Source organism: Kogia breviceps, chromosome 6 (genome assembly GCF_026419965.1).
Source record: "Kogia breviceps isolate mKogBre1 chromosome 6, mKogBre1 haplotype 1, whole genome shotgun sequence".
NCBI classification, from domain to species: domain Eukaryota; kingdom Metazoa; phylum Chordata; class Mammalia; order Artiodactyla; family Physeteridae; genus Kogia; species Kogia breviceps.
This window is the reverse complement of record NC_081315.1, coordinates 96070031-96088950: the sequence shown is the minus strand read 5'-3', so window position 1 is coordinate 96088950 and position 18920 is coordinate 96070031. Positions and strand designations below refer to the sequence as shown.

The 18920-nt window shown below is 42.2% G+C and overlaps 1 protein-coding gene across 1 annotated transcript in view; it reads right to left on the bottom strand.

Annotated features, from left to right (window-relative positions):
• The window catches only part of LOC131758429 (protein sel-1 homolog 3-like), a 106623-nt gene that overhangs the window by 7499 nt on the left and 80204 nt on the right, over positions 1-18920 (bottom strand). Inside the window, exons 16-23 of the mRNA XM_059066507.2 lie at positions 16799-16926; positions 15191-15274; positions 8173-8263; positions 7956-8040; positions 6727-6836; positions 1903-2030; positions 1198-1300; positions 1043-1115 (exon numbers count right to left, since the gene is read on the bottom strand). Of these exons, the coding sequence (XP_058922490.1) occupies positions 1043-1115; positions 1198-1300; positions 1903-2030; positions 6727-6836; positions 7956-8040; positions 8173-8263; positions 15191-15274; positions 16799-16926 (802 nt within the window). The remainder of the gene's footprint in view (positions 1-1042; positions 1116-1197; positions 1301-1902; positions 2031-6726; positions 6837-7955; positions 8041-8172; positions 8264-15190; positions 15275-16798; positions 16927-18920) is intronic.

Below are 18920 nucleotides of genomic sequence, written 5' to 3'. Positions count from 1 at the left end.
TTGGTGTCGTGTGTATTTTTTTCACTGAACCTGAGAAGTAGCTACTATTATAACTTTATTTTATTGATGAGAAATTGGGGGATCAGGAAAGTGAAATAACTGGCCGTAAGTCACACAGCTAATGAAGAGCTAAGCCTGGACTCTAAACCTAGCTAGAAAGGACTGGGGTGCCTATCTCCTTAACTACAGCCCTACACTAGCTCAGAAAAGAAATAGCGACTAGTGGAATCCACACTAGACTAACTGCTGGCTCTATTGTCCCTCTCGTCCCCTCCCTCTGAATCTAAGTGGCTGGGTATTTTTACTCATCACAAGTGCTTGTTTATCATCCTACACATTTGATTCTTCGACTGGGATAAATAGGAAGACTTCACGCTGGAAGGGGCCTCAGAACTGGGTTTTAAGACACACAAGGTATTAGTTTTGATAGCAGCTGTATTTTGAATTGGGAGAAGACATTTTTGTTCAATTTCTTAAGCATCTTCTTTTAAAAAATCCTTGCTTACTTTGAAAAATGTAACAATAATTGGAGGCTTCCATCAGCCAGAGATTACGAGATAGCCCTAGGGGTAACCACCATGTGAATGATCCTCCTAACGAAAGGAAGTAGAATGGCTAAGGAGGGAGAAGAGTGTCATTTTTCTAGTACGGAAAAAGAATCCCTATATTTTTTTAAAAGATTTTTTTTTAAATTAATCTATTTATTTTTGGCTGCATTGGGTGTTCATTGCTGTGCGCGGGTTTTCTCTAGTTAGGAAGAGCAGCGGCTACTCTTTGTTGCGGTGCGTGGGCTTCTCATTGCAGTGGCTTCTCTTGCTGCAGAGCACGGGCTCTAGGTGCACAGGCTTCAGCAATTGCAGCACGTGGGCTCAGTACTTGTGGTGCACACGGGCTTAGTTGCTCTGCAGCATGTAGGATCTTCCCGGACCAGGGCTCGACCCCGTATCCCCTGCATTGGCAGGTGGATTCTTAACCACTAAGCCACCAGGGAAGTCCCTCCAACATTTTTTTTATATTGCCCTGGCTTTTTATAAATCTTTACCTGAGACAGACTGGCAATACTGCACGGTCCAGGCGATCAATGCAGACAGCAGGACGGTTCCCAGAAAGTAGATCTGCAAACATCCAAAGCACATGTCAGATGATGGACAAAGGGTAGGGACCAAGAGGACAGGGCTGAGGGGAGACAGTTCCTACCAGGGCAGAGTGCAGGGTGGCACCCCAGATAAGCCGGAGGTTAAGGTAAAGCCAGGCCAGGGAGCAGGGACTGAAGGACTCCTCGCTGCTGTGGCTCCAGCACCTGCAGACAAAATGCACAGTGTTGCCAAACTTTGGTACTTATGACCGATATTTGCAGATCCTCAAACCCACATCCTTCTGCTTTGGGTCAAATGAGCACATGCAAAATGAGAGAAAAAAGAAATAAAACCAGTTCTGAGGGGTGTGAGCCTGCGCTGAAATTCTAGGATCCTGGCAAAAATCTCAGAAAAACGTCAGTCTTGTCCTTCATACAAAGACAGGTCAAGGAGGACCTTGCAGCATAGGAGCTGCCAAGTAACACTTTTATCTGAGTGTCTGTGTCCAAAGTCCAGACACTGGGATGCCTCCCTATCTTGCAGAAAAGCATCATCTTATTGGACACCTTATTTTTTCCACTCTCGTGGAAAAACTTAGTCAGCATTTTAACTTCAAATCAAGCACATGCTATATCTTAATCCTCAGATACTAGAAAAGGGAATTAAGTTTGGGTCCAGCTAATTGTTCTTTAATAAAGACAAATCCTGAGCCCTTTATAACCACTGACATTAGAAAATAAGACCAAGGCTAACTTTAACCAAGAAGCAAACACCACCCACTTGGGTTCCTCCAGCTGCTACAATATTAAAGAGGCTCTGAACTCACCTTTCGTACAGTTCTTGGAGGAGGGAGATGTTACTAGAATGGATAGTCGGGTCAATTTCCAAGAAATCCAGAATATGATGTGGGATTATAGCACCTTCCTCAATTAGCAGGGCCAGGTTAAAAAATCCCTGAAAACAAGCCACAAACCAAACTCATTCATCACTCCTTATAATAAAACCTAGACAGACACCCTTCATCAGAATGTAAACTTTTACAGCCTCTAGATTTTTTTTTTTTTGTCAGTCCCTAGAGCCAGATGCTTTTGTCATCTTCACTGATGAATTGTTTCCCTAAATATATGCATCTGAGAAACTTATTTGCAGGAGAACCAGGATGCTTTCAGAGGATGCTGTGTCCCATCTGCTCAGAAGCCAGTCAACCGGGGGAATCTGTCCTTTCCTGCTCATTCTCTCAAAACAGAACTCGCTGCAAAACGTGCCCTTGTATCATCAGCAAACCCAGAATATCGACTCAGAGGCAGTGTCCTTCACTTACAGACTATACCCTGGGTCACCATCGGTATGTCAGAATTCTAACAAATGTGGCTGTGGGTGTGCTCGGGGCTGACATTCTAAGAGGAGAGGGCCTCTGATGCGCACAGTAACGTGCAGGTGTTTGTCCGATCTTTCCTAGGGCAGCGAGGAAAACCTCCTCATCTGATTCCTTTTGGTATACAGACCCTCCACTCTGATACGCTTCCCCACCTCCCGCTCATTATAGATCTTGTTCTTGACCCACAGAGGTAGGACCTGCCTTACTGGGCTGTGCAGGTCCAGTAAAGTAACACAGTTAAGAGCCTGATGGTTGAAGTGCTTCATAGAGGATGGAAACTATTATAGGACCTGGAGGAGATGCACTGTCCATCATGAGCTGAGCATGTGGCCAGACCAAGAAATAAACAAAAAATGATGCATCACTTATTCTTACGGCTTTACAAATTCCACTGAATTGTTGCCCTTCAAAGAATTCATAGTCATGCTTTAATGACTTATATCCTCCCTTTTCCTTTCATTTAGTTGATTCTAAATAAAAATCACCATCCTCCAGGTTGTAAAATTGCAGGAGTCTCACAAGCAGGCTATGTGATGATCAGGATAAAAATAACAGCAGCTGGCATTTTCTGAGTGATGTTATATATGAGGCTTTGTTCTGTTTTATATATATATTCACTTAATCCTCACAACAACAAATTGAGATCGGTTCTGTTATCCTCTATACTATTATTACTAGGAAGCTGAGGCACAGAGAAGCTAAGGAATTTGCCCTAGGTCATACAGCTGGAAAGGGGACTCAAATGCAAGCAGACAGGATTCAGAGCCTCAAATCTTAAGTTCCACCTTGCTGCTAAATAACCTCTAAATAGATACAAGTATTAGGTGTCTTAAAATTTCACACACACACACAAGCAGAAAATAGACTGTTTCTCCACTTTTTGAAAGAAAGGTTCTCTTAAAACTCGAGGTATTAGAAGAAAAGAAGAAAATGACTTTATAAAATTTTAAAGTCTCTGAACAATGGAAAAATAACAAGATTAAAATAAATGGGAAAATGGACTAGGGGAACATTTGTATGCAATGTAATAGCTGAAGGTTCATTATCTACTGGGCAAATGTATAAAGAACTAATTATAATTTAAATTAAAAAATATCAAAACTCCAATAGATAAGCAGACAAAGAGTAAGAATAGAGAATTCACATAAGAAAATATAAAGGGTAAATTATCATAGACGGGTATATGTAAAAGTGTCCATCCCCAGTAGTACTCAAATACATACAATTTGAAACAATAAGGAAGGATCAACTTATAATCATTCAATTAGCAAAATTAAGTCACGAAAACATCCAATGCTAACAAGATTTCAGTGATCCATTTATACTAAGCACTACTTGGTGATACATTAATTGGGAAACTGTTTCAGAAAGCAAATCAGCAATATACTATTATTATGTAACCATGAAACCATTTAGACTGTTTGACTTAGCAGTGCCATCCCTCAGATTATAAAGAGATTATTCAAATGGAGGTAAAAGATGGAAGTATGAGAATGTTCATTGCAGCACTTGCTATAATTGCAACACAATAGGAAATGACCTTTACGTCTTCCTTAACAGACTATAAATCCCATGAAGGCAAAAATATTGTTTATCTTTTAATCTTGTGTCCCCACCACTAAGCAGCGTCTGAGACATGGCAGGACTACATAAACATGTGTCAAATCAATCAATAAATTAGCAAACAAGACAATAAATGTCCATCAAAACATAAAACTTAATAAATTACAGTCTATCAGCTCAGCAGGATATGGGGCAGCAGCTAGGAGTAATAATTACAGAGACCATGCAATAGAATGCACCCATTCCTACAATACGTGAGAAGAAGCAGATTTTTCAAGTGTCCCGTGGGCTCTAGTTACCATTACAGAGACCCACTGGCCTATGGCTGGGACTAGAAAGGGACATGAAGACTGAAGGAATTAAAAAAAAAAAGAAGACCCAAAGGAATAAAGCCCTTGACATGGAATTGTGGGTGCATTCTTTGATTTGTTTTCTCTTTAAAAATTATTCTTGGGCTTCCCTGGTGGCAAAGTGGTTAAGAATCCGCCTGCCAATGCAGGGCACACGGGTTCGAGCCCTGGTCCTGGAAGATGCCACATGCCGCGGAGCAACTAAGCCCATGCGTCACAACTACTGAGCCTGTGCTCTAGAACCCGCGAGCCACAACTACTGAGCCTGCGGGCTGCAACTATTGAAGCCCGCGTGCCTAGAGGCCATGTTCCGCAACAAGAGACGCCACCACAATAAGAAGCCCACACACCACAACGAAGAGAAGCCCCTGCTCGCCACAATTAGAGAAAGCCCGTGCGCAGCAACAAAGACCCAACACAGTCAAAAATAAATATATAAAATAAATAAATTTATTTTAAGAATATTATTCTTTTTTTTTTTTTTTTTTTTGTGGTTCGCGGGCCTCTCTCACTGTTGTGGCCTCTCCTGTTGCGGAGCACAGGCTCCGAACGCACAGGCTCAGCGGCCATGGCTCACGGGCCCAGCCGCTCCACGGCATGTGGGATCTTCCCAGACCGGGGCATGAACCCGTGTCCCCTGCATCGGCAGGCAGATTCTCAACCACTGTGCCACCAGGGAAGCCCAAGAAAATTATTCTTTAATGTTTTTATAACATCGTCTTGTGAAAAAAATAAATCAGAACTGAAAAAAAAAAATTAGGTCCAGGCCTAATTTTGAGTAACAACATATATCATCTAGGGGAGTTTGGCTCACCAGCAAATCCTTTTAGTACCAACTGCTATTTCATTCCCGAAGAAATAATAATAAAAGGATAGATCATATCCATTAAGCATACTCAGTGCTGGGCTTGGTGCTTTACGTCCAACATCTCATTTAATCCTTGTAACCTATGAGGTGGATGTTATTATTATCCCCAGTTTGCAAATGAGAAAACAAAGAGTCAGTGATTGAGTGACTTGCCATATACAAATAGCTGTGAAGGCACAAAGATGTGGGGTAAAAGTAGTACCTCCTTTAAAAAAACAGACTAAGATAGGGATGAGTTTCCAACTTTTGCTTTGTGATCAGATCACAAATCACACAAGAAACCTGTGGCATAAGAGGGCAACAACTATTCCAGCTTCCATCACGAAACAGCCCTGAGATCCTCACGAGAGAAGTCCAATTAGCAAATGTAGAAGGAAGGAGAGAAACAGAAAATCATCCTTGGCACACTACAGTTGGTTGTTGTAGACAAGATTTACTGAAGGATACTGAAATCAGTGGGCAGAAGTTGGAGGAGAAATCAAATATTTGCATCATTACAAATTATCTCCCCAAGATATCTATGAATTAGAAAGAGAAAAATATTAACTTTACATGGGAGAGACCTAGTAGAAACCACCTTCACCGAGTGATTGAGATCAGCCTCACCAATAATAAGACATACTGACACTATGTATGCCACATATGACACACTGAGAAGGACAAATAACATATGGGCTATCCTTGCCCCAAATGCATAATCTCAGGCTATTCATGAGAAAACAGAAGACAGACCCAAATCGAGGACATTCTACAAGATATCTGACCAGTATTCTTCAAAGGTATCAAAGTCATGAAAGACAAGCAAAGACAGAAACTGTCCCAGATTGAAGAGGACTAAAGAAATATGACAACTAAATGCAATGTGGGATCCTGGAACAGAAAAATAATGTGAGTGGAAAAACTAGTGAAATCCAAATAAAGTCTGAAATGTAGTTAATGGTACTGAACCAACACTGATTTCTTAGTTGGATAATGATATTGTGGCTATGCAACTTTTCTAGAACTCTACTAATATTCCAAAATAAGAAGCCTCCCCCACCCCCCCAAAAAAAGGTCACTGAGAGCAAAGTCCTATCACTAAAGTATTGGCTCAGCTATGCAAGCAAACTACTTCCCACTTCCAATTTCTTGAGTTCTTACCTGGTGAGCTAGTTTGATGGAATCTGGTAGAAAGACTCTTGGGTTTGGAGCCAGGAGACCTGGGTTTAGGCTCTGGCTGCTTCACCTACTACCTGCTTGTTTGGCCTTGAGCAACTTATGACCTTGTCACCATCTTGATATTCTTTACTATAAAATAGGTCTAATTATCCCCACTCCCATGAGATTGCTGTGAGAATGGCAGGGGAAACATAGTAAGTGCTCAATAAAGCTTCGCCATTCTGGTTAGTCTCCTCAGAGAGGTTTTGTGAGGGGCTCATGAACCCGGATGAGAAGTGACTTTGCAACCTCACAAAGAAGCATCACCAGGGGCTCATTTCGGTTGCCGTTTACCTGTGAGTCTCCATCCAGTGCTGCTTGGGCATACATCTGCACAGACAACTCAAGGTCTTGTGATTGGTTTTGGTGGCCATAGTAGTAAAGGTCTCCCATTTTCAAATACGCTGCAGGACAAAAAGGACAAGTAGTTTTATTTCAGACCGACCTTTTAAATGATTGGCCCATTTGCATGACTGAGAGTTTTTCCCACCAGAATCTGGATACGGATAATCTTTAGGCTTCCTTGACGTGGGGAGGAAAAAAAGATTTTTGCACTGAGCACTCCCATTTCTAGACACATTGTCTCGCTTCGCTGGGTAGCTCTCCTAAATGGGTCTGTTTGTGAGAATCATAGTCTGCAACATCACAGCCCCAACAGCCAAGGTTGTCTGGGGTACCGAGACTTTGCTGCCTGGGTTTGATGACTGATGCCTATTTCTTTACTCTGTTTAAGCCATATATGTTATCTTTCCTCTGAGGAAAAAGTTTTGTTTGAGTGTATGTATCACTCAATGTCCAATCAGAAGAACAGAATCCTCTTCAGGTAGTTCAAAAAAGGGATTTTAACACTGGGAACTGATTACCAGGGTGTTGGAAGAGTTGAAAGGGCAAATGGGGAACGGTAGGCAACCCGGAGATTAGCAATGCCGGAAGCCTCTACCTTCCTAGGCCTGGGGGCCAGCGGAGACCACAGAGGATGGACGGCCAGGCAGGAGTTGGAACCATGGAAATGCAGCCATTGCCAGAGACACAGCCCAAAGCAGAGAGGGAAGGGGAGAAATACTTGTGCTTCTCACCTCCTCCCACCCTGCAATTTCCTGCCAGCGCCTCCCATTGGCTGAAAATAATCAGATGTCACTGGGCAGAGGAGTCTGGGAACTGTAGTGACTGAGGGTCAGCCCTCTAGCACACAGGACAGAACCAGGAAGACAGGGAATCCATCTGAGGGCAAAAAGGCAAAAGGCTGGCCCAGAGAATCTCTCCCGAATAGCTTTTTCTTTTGAATTCTCGCTGATTCCTTAGAAATGGTGGGTCCAAGCATTCGATAGACAGTGGAGGAAGAGAAATGTATTGCTTGAGATTGAGAGCAGAGTTTAGGGAAGATCTTAATAGCCAAGATTTTTCACTCTGTTTCTTAACTGTTTAGAAATATTACACTTCACACAAAGCTGTGAGATGTTCCCTGTTACTAAAGATTAAAAGCCTCCAATGCTTCAAGTTAGCACCCATTTCCCTATACATACCAAATGAAGGAGCATCGATTTGAAAAACAGAGAAATTATAGTATCTCCAAACACAATTAACATCCAAGTACCTCTTGGCCAGGTCCTAAGGGGATGAAGGGGGAGAAAAAGTTAACTCATTAATATTTCCGCAAAGTGATTAATTTTGCCTCCATAAAACCCAATTCATTATCCTTAACCTTAGAGCTTCTAGTCTGAGAAGAATACATTTACTTACTGGCCTCTCCTCACAGATGTGAGCTAAATTTGTCTGTGACACTTCAATTCCAGTTTCGGCTGCTAAAACATAATACAGCAAAGCTTCGTGCCTAAAAATAGATGATTAATAATAAATTTCATAGAGTGGCTCTTACTAATACTCACAGAGAGCTTTATATTCTCACGTAAGAGGGCACAAAATAAGCAGTTTTTTTAAAACCACAAAATCATGAGTTTGTTTTTTTTTTAAATAAATACTGTTGTTAAAAATACTGCATGCACTGATTTATTTTCTCTCTTTTAAGGCTGAACTCACAGATAAGGTAGGGGAGCTAGTTGATACAACAGCTACCTCTACTGGCCGAATGGTACGTCGAGTGCTGGCTGGGCAGCTGTCTATTAGCTTTCGGTCCTTGAAATCCTTCCATCCTCCATCCTCGCTTAGAGGAGATAAGTGGTATTAAGAAAAAGCTCTGCACTTTTGGGTCCTGTTTTGGGAAGGGCTTTATGGGGCTTACGACTCTGAACAAGCTTAATTAAAGCTGAGCTCCTGTGGTACAGTAGAAGTTTGGCAAAGGAGAGGCAGTTTGCAAGGGGCTTGATACCAATGGCCAAAAACACATCTGAAAAAAGTAAATATTCCACACCACTGGTAACTGAATAATTGCGAAACAATGAGACCACTTTTCATTTGTTGAGACTGGCACCTGATTCATAATACAGATAACGGCAAGAGCTTGGGCGAAAATGGACCTATTCCTACAACCATTGTTAGTGGGAAGCCAATTAACGTGATAGTTAAATGTGAGGACTCTTACGAATGTACATACCACCTGGCCCAACAGTTCTGCCTCACGAGGGTTTGTTCTAAGAAACAATCAGAAACATGTGCAAAGATTCTGTGGCAACAGAGGTCATGGCAGAGCTGTTTCTATGAATGGGGGAAAGAAAGGAAACAAATATCTGAAAATCAGTGACTAGTTCAATTAACCAATGGTACTACAGCCACTTTCAGACGAGGCCATTAAAAATGATGTTGAAGAAGAGTATTCAAAGACGTAGAAAAATGTCTATGCCAAAGTTTCCACTGTGTAAAAAAAAAAAAACAACAGGATAAAAAACAGCGCAATTTCAATTTCATTTTCGTAAAACAAAAATAAAACTGAATCCACACATGTACACACACACGCGAATACATATATGCAGGAAAAAAATAAAAGATCTACCAAAATGCTAACGGTAGTTATCTCTAGGTGGTGAGACTGCAAGTGACTTTTATTTTCTTTTTACTTATCTGATTTCCTCCACGTTAACCATAAATTGTTGTTTCTAAAGCTTATTTTCATTTTCAGTAGCTGATATGAAGAGCTATTTCTTAATTTTAGCTCCATCTAGGAAATGGTTTAAGAAAGGGTGGGGGGAGGTTGCGTTGGGGGAATAAGTAAGCAGATCCAGAAGTCATCTTTTCTACAGGGCTAAAGCATCTCCTGGCAGGCCATCACGTGGGGACAGAGGGAGGTGACTGGGGGGTCAAATTAGGACAGGCAGACCTTCAATCAGACATACTGCAGGTCACGGCCATGTGGCTGCTGAGTGTGCTGCTTCCTGGCCTCCGAGATACCCAAGGCAGCCGACCAATTAGGCATGACTCATGCTAAAGAGACAAGGCTGGCTAAGCAGCTTCCCCTGCGAGGACAAGCCACACAAGAGAACCACAACTGCAACTGCAACAACACAAAAGACCCCCAGACATTTTCTTACATAGCTTGCAAGAATCGTGTTTGGTGACAAGAATCCTCGGAGCGGACCCCAAATGGGGGAACTAAATTTGAGGGAAGTTCAGCAGAAAGACTCCATCATTCTACAATTAGGTCCCGTTCCAAAGGTCTTATAACCTCAAACACTCAGGTTTGCCCCAGTGCCTCAGTTTCCCCCACTGGATGGATGAGGGAAGGAGATGGTGTACACTTGCCGGCCCAAGGTCAAATATCAGGTCGGCTCTCTCTGCTGCCGTAACTGGATGAAATGGGGTTCATATAACTGCAATGTAATAAAGTGAGGTGTTCTTAGATAGCAGTTGGGCAGACTCTTAGAATTTGGGAGTGGAGGACACAAGGTTGACACTTCCTGTAAGAACAGTCACTATGATAAATTTTATAAAGACAGTACAGGACAGTACCTTGCCTCTAAAGTTACTTGGAAGATGGGGGAGGGGGGAAGGGAGGAACACATTTTATAGGAAGACTTCAATTGACCAATTATTGTATAAGCCGGGAGGAAATTTCACAGAATTCTCAAGTATTTCCTTTGAGGAAGCACTGAAATCACCAAAGAGATGTCTACAAATATTGATGTCAATAGAAGCACTGAACAGAAATCCACCTCTGTCTTCCATCTTGCAGAAGCCATCAGCAGAGGCCATAGACTCCAAAACCACCACCATCTGTTTTCATATATTTAAGTGTGAGCTCTAGGCAAGGGTCGGAACACTGAAGAACAGACTTTCTCACTGAACAGACTTTGGAGACATGACACTTCTGCAGAAACCCTATCTGCACTTAGCCGCCTAGCACTTTGCTCTTACTTGTGTCTCAACTGAGTCTCCCTGAAAATATTAATTACAGACATTTCTATCCTTATAATTCATGGAATAAACATTTGCTCAGTAGGTGCTCTGCGCAGGAGGACCAAAGCCACAAAACTGTACTGTCCTTCTCTGAATTTCCTCAAGGTTTAGGAAGCGACCAGAGGTCAGCTTTATTTCCGATGCACTGAAGTCAAATAGTCCCCAGGCAGTCATTCTGAAGGGGGGTGGGGGGCTGGGCAGGGATGCAGAGAGGAGGGGATTTAGGGTAAAGGATGTGTGTAGAGGCACACTTGCAACCCTTCCACTTCAGACTCGGCACATCCATTTATAGAACTTTTATAATGATACTTCTTAATAACGAATCCTTTGGCTGCTTTCTGTGAATTGTGAATTTGAGTTATCTCTCAGCAGTTTCTCAAACAATTCTATTGTTTTCTCTGGGTTCTTTTCTGCCAATGTCTAAAGCAGCCCAAACTGGAAGGATAAAAAAAGAATCCTGGGGTCTCAGTGGAATTTAGGACCCTGCTCTAAGGCAAAAAGATGAATCTCTTTCAAGTGGAATCTTGCATGCCTGCTTGTCTTGCCTCAAGCTTACTAGAATCTGGCTAACCTCCTGGGTTAATTAAGTATTGGGGGTATATTTAAGACAAAGGACAGTAAAACACTTAGCTCACAGATGAAACACACAGAGGGGTAAGACAGAGAGAAATGTAACAGGACAGGCGACCTCTCCTTATGGGACTTTTCCTGGTGTTCGAGGATAGCCTCAGGCATGACATTATCTTCAGTATTTTGCCTAAACAGCAAAATGGCCTTTTTTTCATTCACGCTCCGCTTTCAAACTATCCCATATAAATCTTGGAACAACACAGAGAGGCACAAGCTCATCAAACTGACACAGGTAATTTGAGAATAACGTCCAGAATAAATTCACTCACAGAAAATGAAAAAAGGGGATGGACCTGGGACATTGATGGATGACTTAGTTCTATTACAACCAAATAGATGGGACCCAAAAAATTCCACGTTGCAGGGTGGCGGAGCCAACGCTCATATATTTCCCATTTAACCCCTGAGGCATTTGGAGGCACCCAGAGAAGCAAGAGAGAAAAGCACTTTGTCTCAAATATATTTTGACAAAGATAGTCCCACTATAATGGATACTAAGTTTTTCTTCCTGTTGGTAGGAAATGGTCTCAAGTCCAGATTAAGACATATCTTTAACAATACTTAGCATGAGCATCAAAATTGGCAAGGATATGAAGAAACAGATATTTATATGTGGTTGATAGGACCATAAATTGGGAAAATATTTTGGAAAACACTTGGCATTATCTCGTAAAGTTGAACATATGGTTAGCCTGTGACCCCACTCCTAAGTTCATATTTTAGAGAAACTCTTCCTATTTGTGGCAGGATATGCATAAACAATGTTCACGGCCACATTGTTCTTAAAAAAAGATGGGAAACAACCCAAATGCAAGTTCATATGAGAAGTGGTAAATAAATTGTGGTATATGACAGCAGTGAAAATGAATGACCTACACGTACATGTATCAAAAGATATGAATCTCAGAAACAACAGGTGAAGTAAACAATAACAAAAAAAAGCAGCCAAGAATTATATATAATATGATTCTAATGATATGAAGATCAGAAACAAGTCAAATCTATTGCTTAGGAATATATCCATATATAGCAAAACTATAAAGAAAGCAAGGGGCAGAGCAAGAACAAGATTCAGGACAATGGTTAGTTCTGGATATTGGGGCCACGGGTGGGTTTAATCTGGGAGGAACATGCAGGGGGCTTCGACAGTTCATTTTCTTAAATAGGGTGGTAGGGCTATAGGTGTTCATTTTATTGTTCATTTATGCTCTGGAACTTACATACATATCACCTACTATTTGGTATGTATCGATTACTGTGTGATAAAAGAAGGGAAAACAACTTACCTGGCTCAGGTCACAGCTCCAGCTCAAAAGCTCAGCTCCTTTAACCTGGATTCTGAACTAGCTTCCCCTTTCAGGTTCTCCCTTCTCTTCACCATCATTCGCAGATGTTTGGTTAGGAATCTCAGAACCCAGCTCTGTCACGTCACTACCCTCTCCCCAAACCATCAAGGGCTCCCCACTGCTCCACAAGCTAAGTAAAAAGCATATGACCTGCTATTTAAAGTTCCATAATGTAGCACCTCTTTGGTCTTGTCATATAGCACTCCCTTTTACAAATTTTACCCTCAAGGTAAACTGGTGGCTTAACAATTTCTAGACATACCTTGAATTTTCCTATTTCTTTGTTTTTGTTCCTGCGATTCCCTTCACTGGAAGTGTTGTTCTCTGCCTGACGAAGTGGACATTCCACCCATCCCCCAAGGCCATATCATCTGTTACCTCCATTATAAAGGCTGACCTAAGTCCCCCAAACCAGGTAGCATCTTTCCCTCCTCCAAATCCCTGATGTTCTTTATATACTGCTCATGGCTCTTGAGTTACAGTTGTTCCGTCTATTTGCCTTAATTCATTCTCTCAGTAGTTGTTGAGTGCTTCCCAGTTGCCATTAAGTGCTGGGCGCTGGGATATACATCACAGGGCAAAATCAACAAGTAAACAGCCGTCGTGACCCATCCAAGGACAAAAGGGAGTCAAAGGAGTTACACAGGATTTCTGGGCACTTTGCAAGTGCAAAGGCCCAGAGGTCAGAGAGAATACCAGCCATCTGAGAAACTGCAGGTAGTTTAGTACCAGGAAGAGATGAGGCAGCAGACTTCCCCAGCCCTACTTGTGGCCTGCCTTGCAGCTATGGCAAGGCACCCTGCATGTAAATGTACCCACTAAAATCTGCAAAACTCACCAACAGTGCAGAACACATGTAATCCCTAGCTCCCCTCCCCCCAAATCAATCATGTGATGTGTCTGAATAGTCTAAGAAAGATAGCAGGCCACGAAATCTTAATTCCTCTCGAACTTCACAGCAAATGTTTAAATGCACTCCCTGAAGTGCTTTGTGATGTTAAATTCAAAAGTCAGCAAGAAAGATAAGCTATTAGCAGATACTCTCCTTGTGGGAAAGTGTCAGACATCTTGGTGTGTGTGTGTATGTGTGTGGGGGGGGTGGGGGTGGGGGTGTGTTTACAGATGTGCTCTCCCTTTGGGAAAACCGCACATATAAACATTTTGATATTTGAATGCTTAGTTTCCCCTAAGAAGTTGTGGGGAGTAAAGGGTGGGAAATTTGGAGGGTGAGAAGTAGAAATGGGCAAAAGTCAAATTTGGGAGTTGCATGAACTGAAGCTTACTTGGAAAACAAATAAAACAGCCCACAAATCGTAAGGTGTATCAATTGGAAAATGATCATTTCATTAAAAAGTTTCTTTCTGATTATGCATTTAAGGTCACAGATGATAAACTTTTAAAGGATGATAATAATAAACATTGTTATTCAGTGCTGTTTTCCCTGGGCTCATTTTCCTTGAATTCCCTAATTTGAGATTCTCATTCACTGAGGTGCTATCTGTTGATTACATGGGCACCCATGGACCAAAGAAGAAAATGGCGCTCTCTTGGACTTATATTTTAATTTTTAATTAAGGTTCGGATCCGAGTATGATCAGTGATAGGTCTGCTCTAATGTCTTTGAGGTGGTGGACAGATGGGATATGTGTTGATTTGCATATTCTTTTTAGTTATTATGGAAATACCCAGATCATTTAGGCAATAAACGAGCCAAGAAAATATGGCCCAAGGAAAAGTAAGACAGAATTCGAGAGCTGACAGAAGAAAACAGAGAGACAGACTCAGGTAGAGCTTGGAGAAGTGTGCCCTTATTTGTAAAATCAGGTAACTGCAAATGGAGGGCAGTTACAAGTCCTCATGTGCGGGGTCTCATCCCATTCAGCACAGGATGAAATTTGCTAACTCCATCACAAGAAGCTTAGAAAGAGTGAGTCTGTTTGGCTGTGACACTGCAGGTCTGGTGAATGACTTCCAGCAATCCTAGGGAAGATGCGATAAAATATCTACCGGAAGATGTAGCCTGAGCCCTAAACACACTGCCTTCACTCCTTCCCACAAACAAGGCGGAAATCCTGGACTTTCTGTGGCCTGCCAGTGAGAGGCAGAGGGTCAGCTAGGATCCCCTGTGCTGTCTCCAGACTCTGAAAGCAAGAAGAGCAAGCTTGAAGGGAAGAGAAGTCAACGTATTCATGTGTCTCTCAATTTGATGAATGCGGACGCTCCCTCTAGAGAACTAATTTTTGTGTATAATTAAACATGGAAATGCTGTGTTTTCTAATCAACAGCCAATCAGTCGGTGATACTCTGAATATCATTACCGGGAGGCTGTGATTTCCCTGGCAAATTGCTTTTTCGGTTTCATTTTAAGACTCCATCTCATAAGACTACACTGACAGATTGAAAGGTAAGGACTGAGAAAGTTCAATCTAACTTACCACGAGCCCTCCAGGTAGGCGTTGAGGCCTCTGCGAATGACGTGGCCCAAGTAGCCATTTTTCTCGGCTACGTGCTTTGTCCATCTGAAAAGGAAACAGAAGAGTAAATATCCCAACTATGGCAACTTAAATAATTGCTTTTTACTTCGCATGATTTCAGTAAATCCCACTTGGGGAATATTTTGCTTCTTAGAATTTTTATGGAGCAACAAACCAGAACTGAATGTTAAGAAGATAAAGAAAGATACATTTTGAGAGCCTTGCATTCAGTGCCCTTTCTAATGAATGCTTAGGAGTTGGCATTTTGGGGAAAACAAGATGTGAAAAGTACCTAATGAAAAATGTCTACTACCATGGAAAAAGATAATCTTTATTAAGAGTTCTAGCAAGTTGATTTCAGAAGGACAGCTCTTCCTAAACAAAGACTCCAAGAGAGACATTGCCAAAAAAGATTAAATCAATAGAGTACCTGATGGGTGTAGACATACTTAGAGGAGATTTAGACGATGGAAGGAGAAAGTGGAGATCGAGTACATAGAAATGATAAATATACAGAGACAGCTAAGCAGATAAATAACAATTAAAAATTATTATTATTCTATAGAAAATGAAAAATTATGCAAGAAAGAGTAGTCACAGTATATACTACATGGCTCAGCTGTGAATAGCGTTAAATTGTCATTATAATGTAAACCCTGATACCAATCCAACCAAACCAGTGATATATTTATGGGGAAGATGGGAAGGAAGGAAGCATGAGCATGCAGGGTAGCAAGAGGTGGCAGAGTGAGAAAACGATTCTCTTTATCTTTCCCAGTGAGACATCATTAGACAATGCCTATAATGAGTAGAACAAGAAATAGTGGTTTAAGCATGTTATTTAGACATAGAGGCAAATAAAAAAGAAATAATTAAAAGATGAAAAGTGATTTATTCCAGGGAGCAGGAAATGGAGTGTGTGGAAGGGAAGCAGAGATTTCCTGAATTTTCTTGTCAAATGATTACTTTTTTAAATTAAATTTTTGTTTTTAATTTTTGTCTCTTCAAATGACTTGGCTTTTTATGTGCATGTGTAACTGATAAAAATAAAGGTGAATTTTTAAAAATGCAAGAAAGGGATTCCCTGCTGGCACAGTGGTTAAGAATCCACCTTCCAATGCAGGGGACATGGGTTCGAGCCCTGGTCAAGGAAGATCCCACATGCCGCGGAGCAACTAAGCCAGTGCGCCACAACTGCTGAGCCTACGTGCCACAACTACTGAAGCCCACCCACTCTAGGGCCTGCATGCCACAACTACTGAGCCCGCATGCCACAACTACTGAGCCCGCGTGCCGCAACTACTGAAGCCCGCGCACCTAGAGCCCGTGCTCCGCAACAAGAGAAGCCACCACAATGAGAAGCCTGCGCACCGCAATGAAGAGTAGCCCCCTCTTGCCGCAAATAGAGAAAGCATGCGCACAGCGATGAAAACACAGCGCAGCCTAAAATTAAAAAAAATTTTTTAACGTGGAAAAAAAGAATAAAAGAAAACTCTTTTTTCAGGCATGGTGAATATAGTATCGAATATATGGCTTTCCCTTCCTACTCAATATCTGGCAGGTTCTTACACAACGGCCTTCTCAGGATCTCGAGGGAATGTCTCCAGGTTGCCTGTGATATAGTAGAGAGAACACCACAAGGTTCCTTCTATGTGTCCACCTTGTGCAGCCTTATGGAAATATTCACCAGCTAATGTCTGTAAAGAGATGAGCAAAGGTCAGTCTCATTAGTGAGAAGTCCTCCTGGGCTGGTTTCATCAGAGCTAAGGTCCTGAGGCACTTAACGCCTGATATCATCACAGGTGTATAATTTCTAACATCCTTAAGAAAACCAAGTCAAGTTCCAGGAAGACAGCCAATCACAGAAGCTGGCCTCTCTACATGATAACCTTGACCGCAGCTATTCTGTTAAGTTTACCCAATAAATAAGATAACAAGACACTACGAATATCATTATCACCTTATCAGATCCTCACATAACCCCTGCAAGCCAGCCAGAAGACAGCATCAAAAGTCACACCAGGGCTTCCCTGGTGGCGCAGTGGTTGAGAATCCGCCTGCCGGTGCAGGGAACACGGGTTCCTGCCCCGGTCCGGGAGGATCCCACGTGCCGCGGAGCGGCTGGGACCGTGAGCCATGGCCGCTGAGCCTGCGCGTCCGCAGCCTGTGCTCCGCAACGGGAGAGGCCACAACAACAAAAAAAAAAAAAAAAAAAAAAAGTCACACCAGGTGAAACTTCAGGCATTTGCTTCTCTAACCTTGCTTAATACCTTTTTTCAAACTCAGACACAAAAACTGCATTTCCAGTAGGAAGGTGAGAATTAGAATATGACAATAAAAAATCCATTCTGACAGATGTGTGGGAGGCTAAAAGACATTTGCAATGCATAAAAATATACAGCTTCCTGGTAGGCAGAGAGAGGTGGAGGGAAAAAAGAAAACACACACTTAGACGGGTATACATTCCACTGATTACGATTATTTTTCCCAGGCAGTTAACTGCCATTTTTAAGTATGGGCTTTGGAGTCGGACAGGCCTGGGTTCAAATCACAGCTCCGCTCCTTACTAGCTGAGTGACCTTGGGCATGTCAGTTAATCTCTCCAACTAAGAGAATAACTCAGTTTCTGCAACTGAAAAGTGTGGCTTCTGATAGTAGCTAGCATGAAAGTATGGTGTGAGGATTAAATGAGATAACGTGTATTTGAGGCTTGGTATGGCGCTTCACAAAAAATAATTTCTTTCTGATTCCCCACCCCCAACTCTGCTGCTAGAGCTTGCCCAGCCCATTAAATGCTACCTTTTCTTCCCATCTCAATAAATGCCAAACACTCAGGAGTCATCGTGACTCCTCTCCCTGCCTCACACCTCACATCCAATCATCGTCAAATCCTGATGCCTTGACCTTCAAAATATAGATTTTGAAGAATATAGATTCTTGACCTTCAGAATCTAGTCACGTCTCAGCATCTCTTCTGATACTGCCCATCCTTTCTTACTTGGATTCAATGCATTAACCCCCTTGCTCTTGTCTCCTTCAAGCCCAGTCTCCACCAGGATCCAGGAGGAACCTGTTAAAAGACAGCGTCTCCCCGCCCTGTTCAGAGCTGTCCCATCTTGCTCAGCGTAGCTGCCTCCTTGACCTGATTTTCCACCTCCTCGCACCTTCCTTGCTCTCTGCTCCTGCCAGTGCAGGCTCCCTGCTATTCCTCAAGCACACCAAACCTGCTTTCTTCTCTGGGCTTTTGCCCTGGCTGTTCCCTCTTTCTGGAATGTTCTCCCAGATATTCACAAGACTCCTTTAGGAGTCTGTACAATGTCACATTATCAGAGAGACCTTCTCTCATCTCCCTTATAAAATAGCATCCTCCAATCTCTACCCTCTCGGTCCTCCTTATCCTGCTTTATTTCTCCCTGTAACACTTATCCCACCTGCCCTCATACTATATATTTGTTTGCTTATTATCTTTCTGCTCCACTGGAATGTAAACTTCCCCAAAGCAGGGACTGTTTTGTCTGCTGCTGTATCCCCACTGCCTGGAAGAGTGCCTGGCATAGGGTGGGCATTCAATTAATTTGTTGAATGTAATAGTGCTCAGATTATACTACCATCATCAATATTATTATTAATAACAAGGGGTTTCCATTTCACATGGGGACCAGGTCTTGCCTCCACTTAAGTGTATGACTCT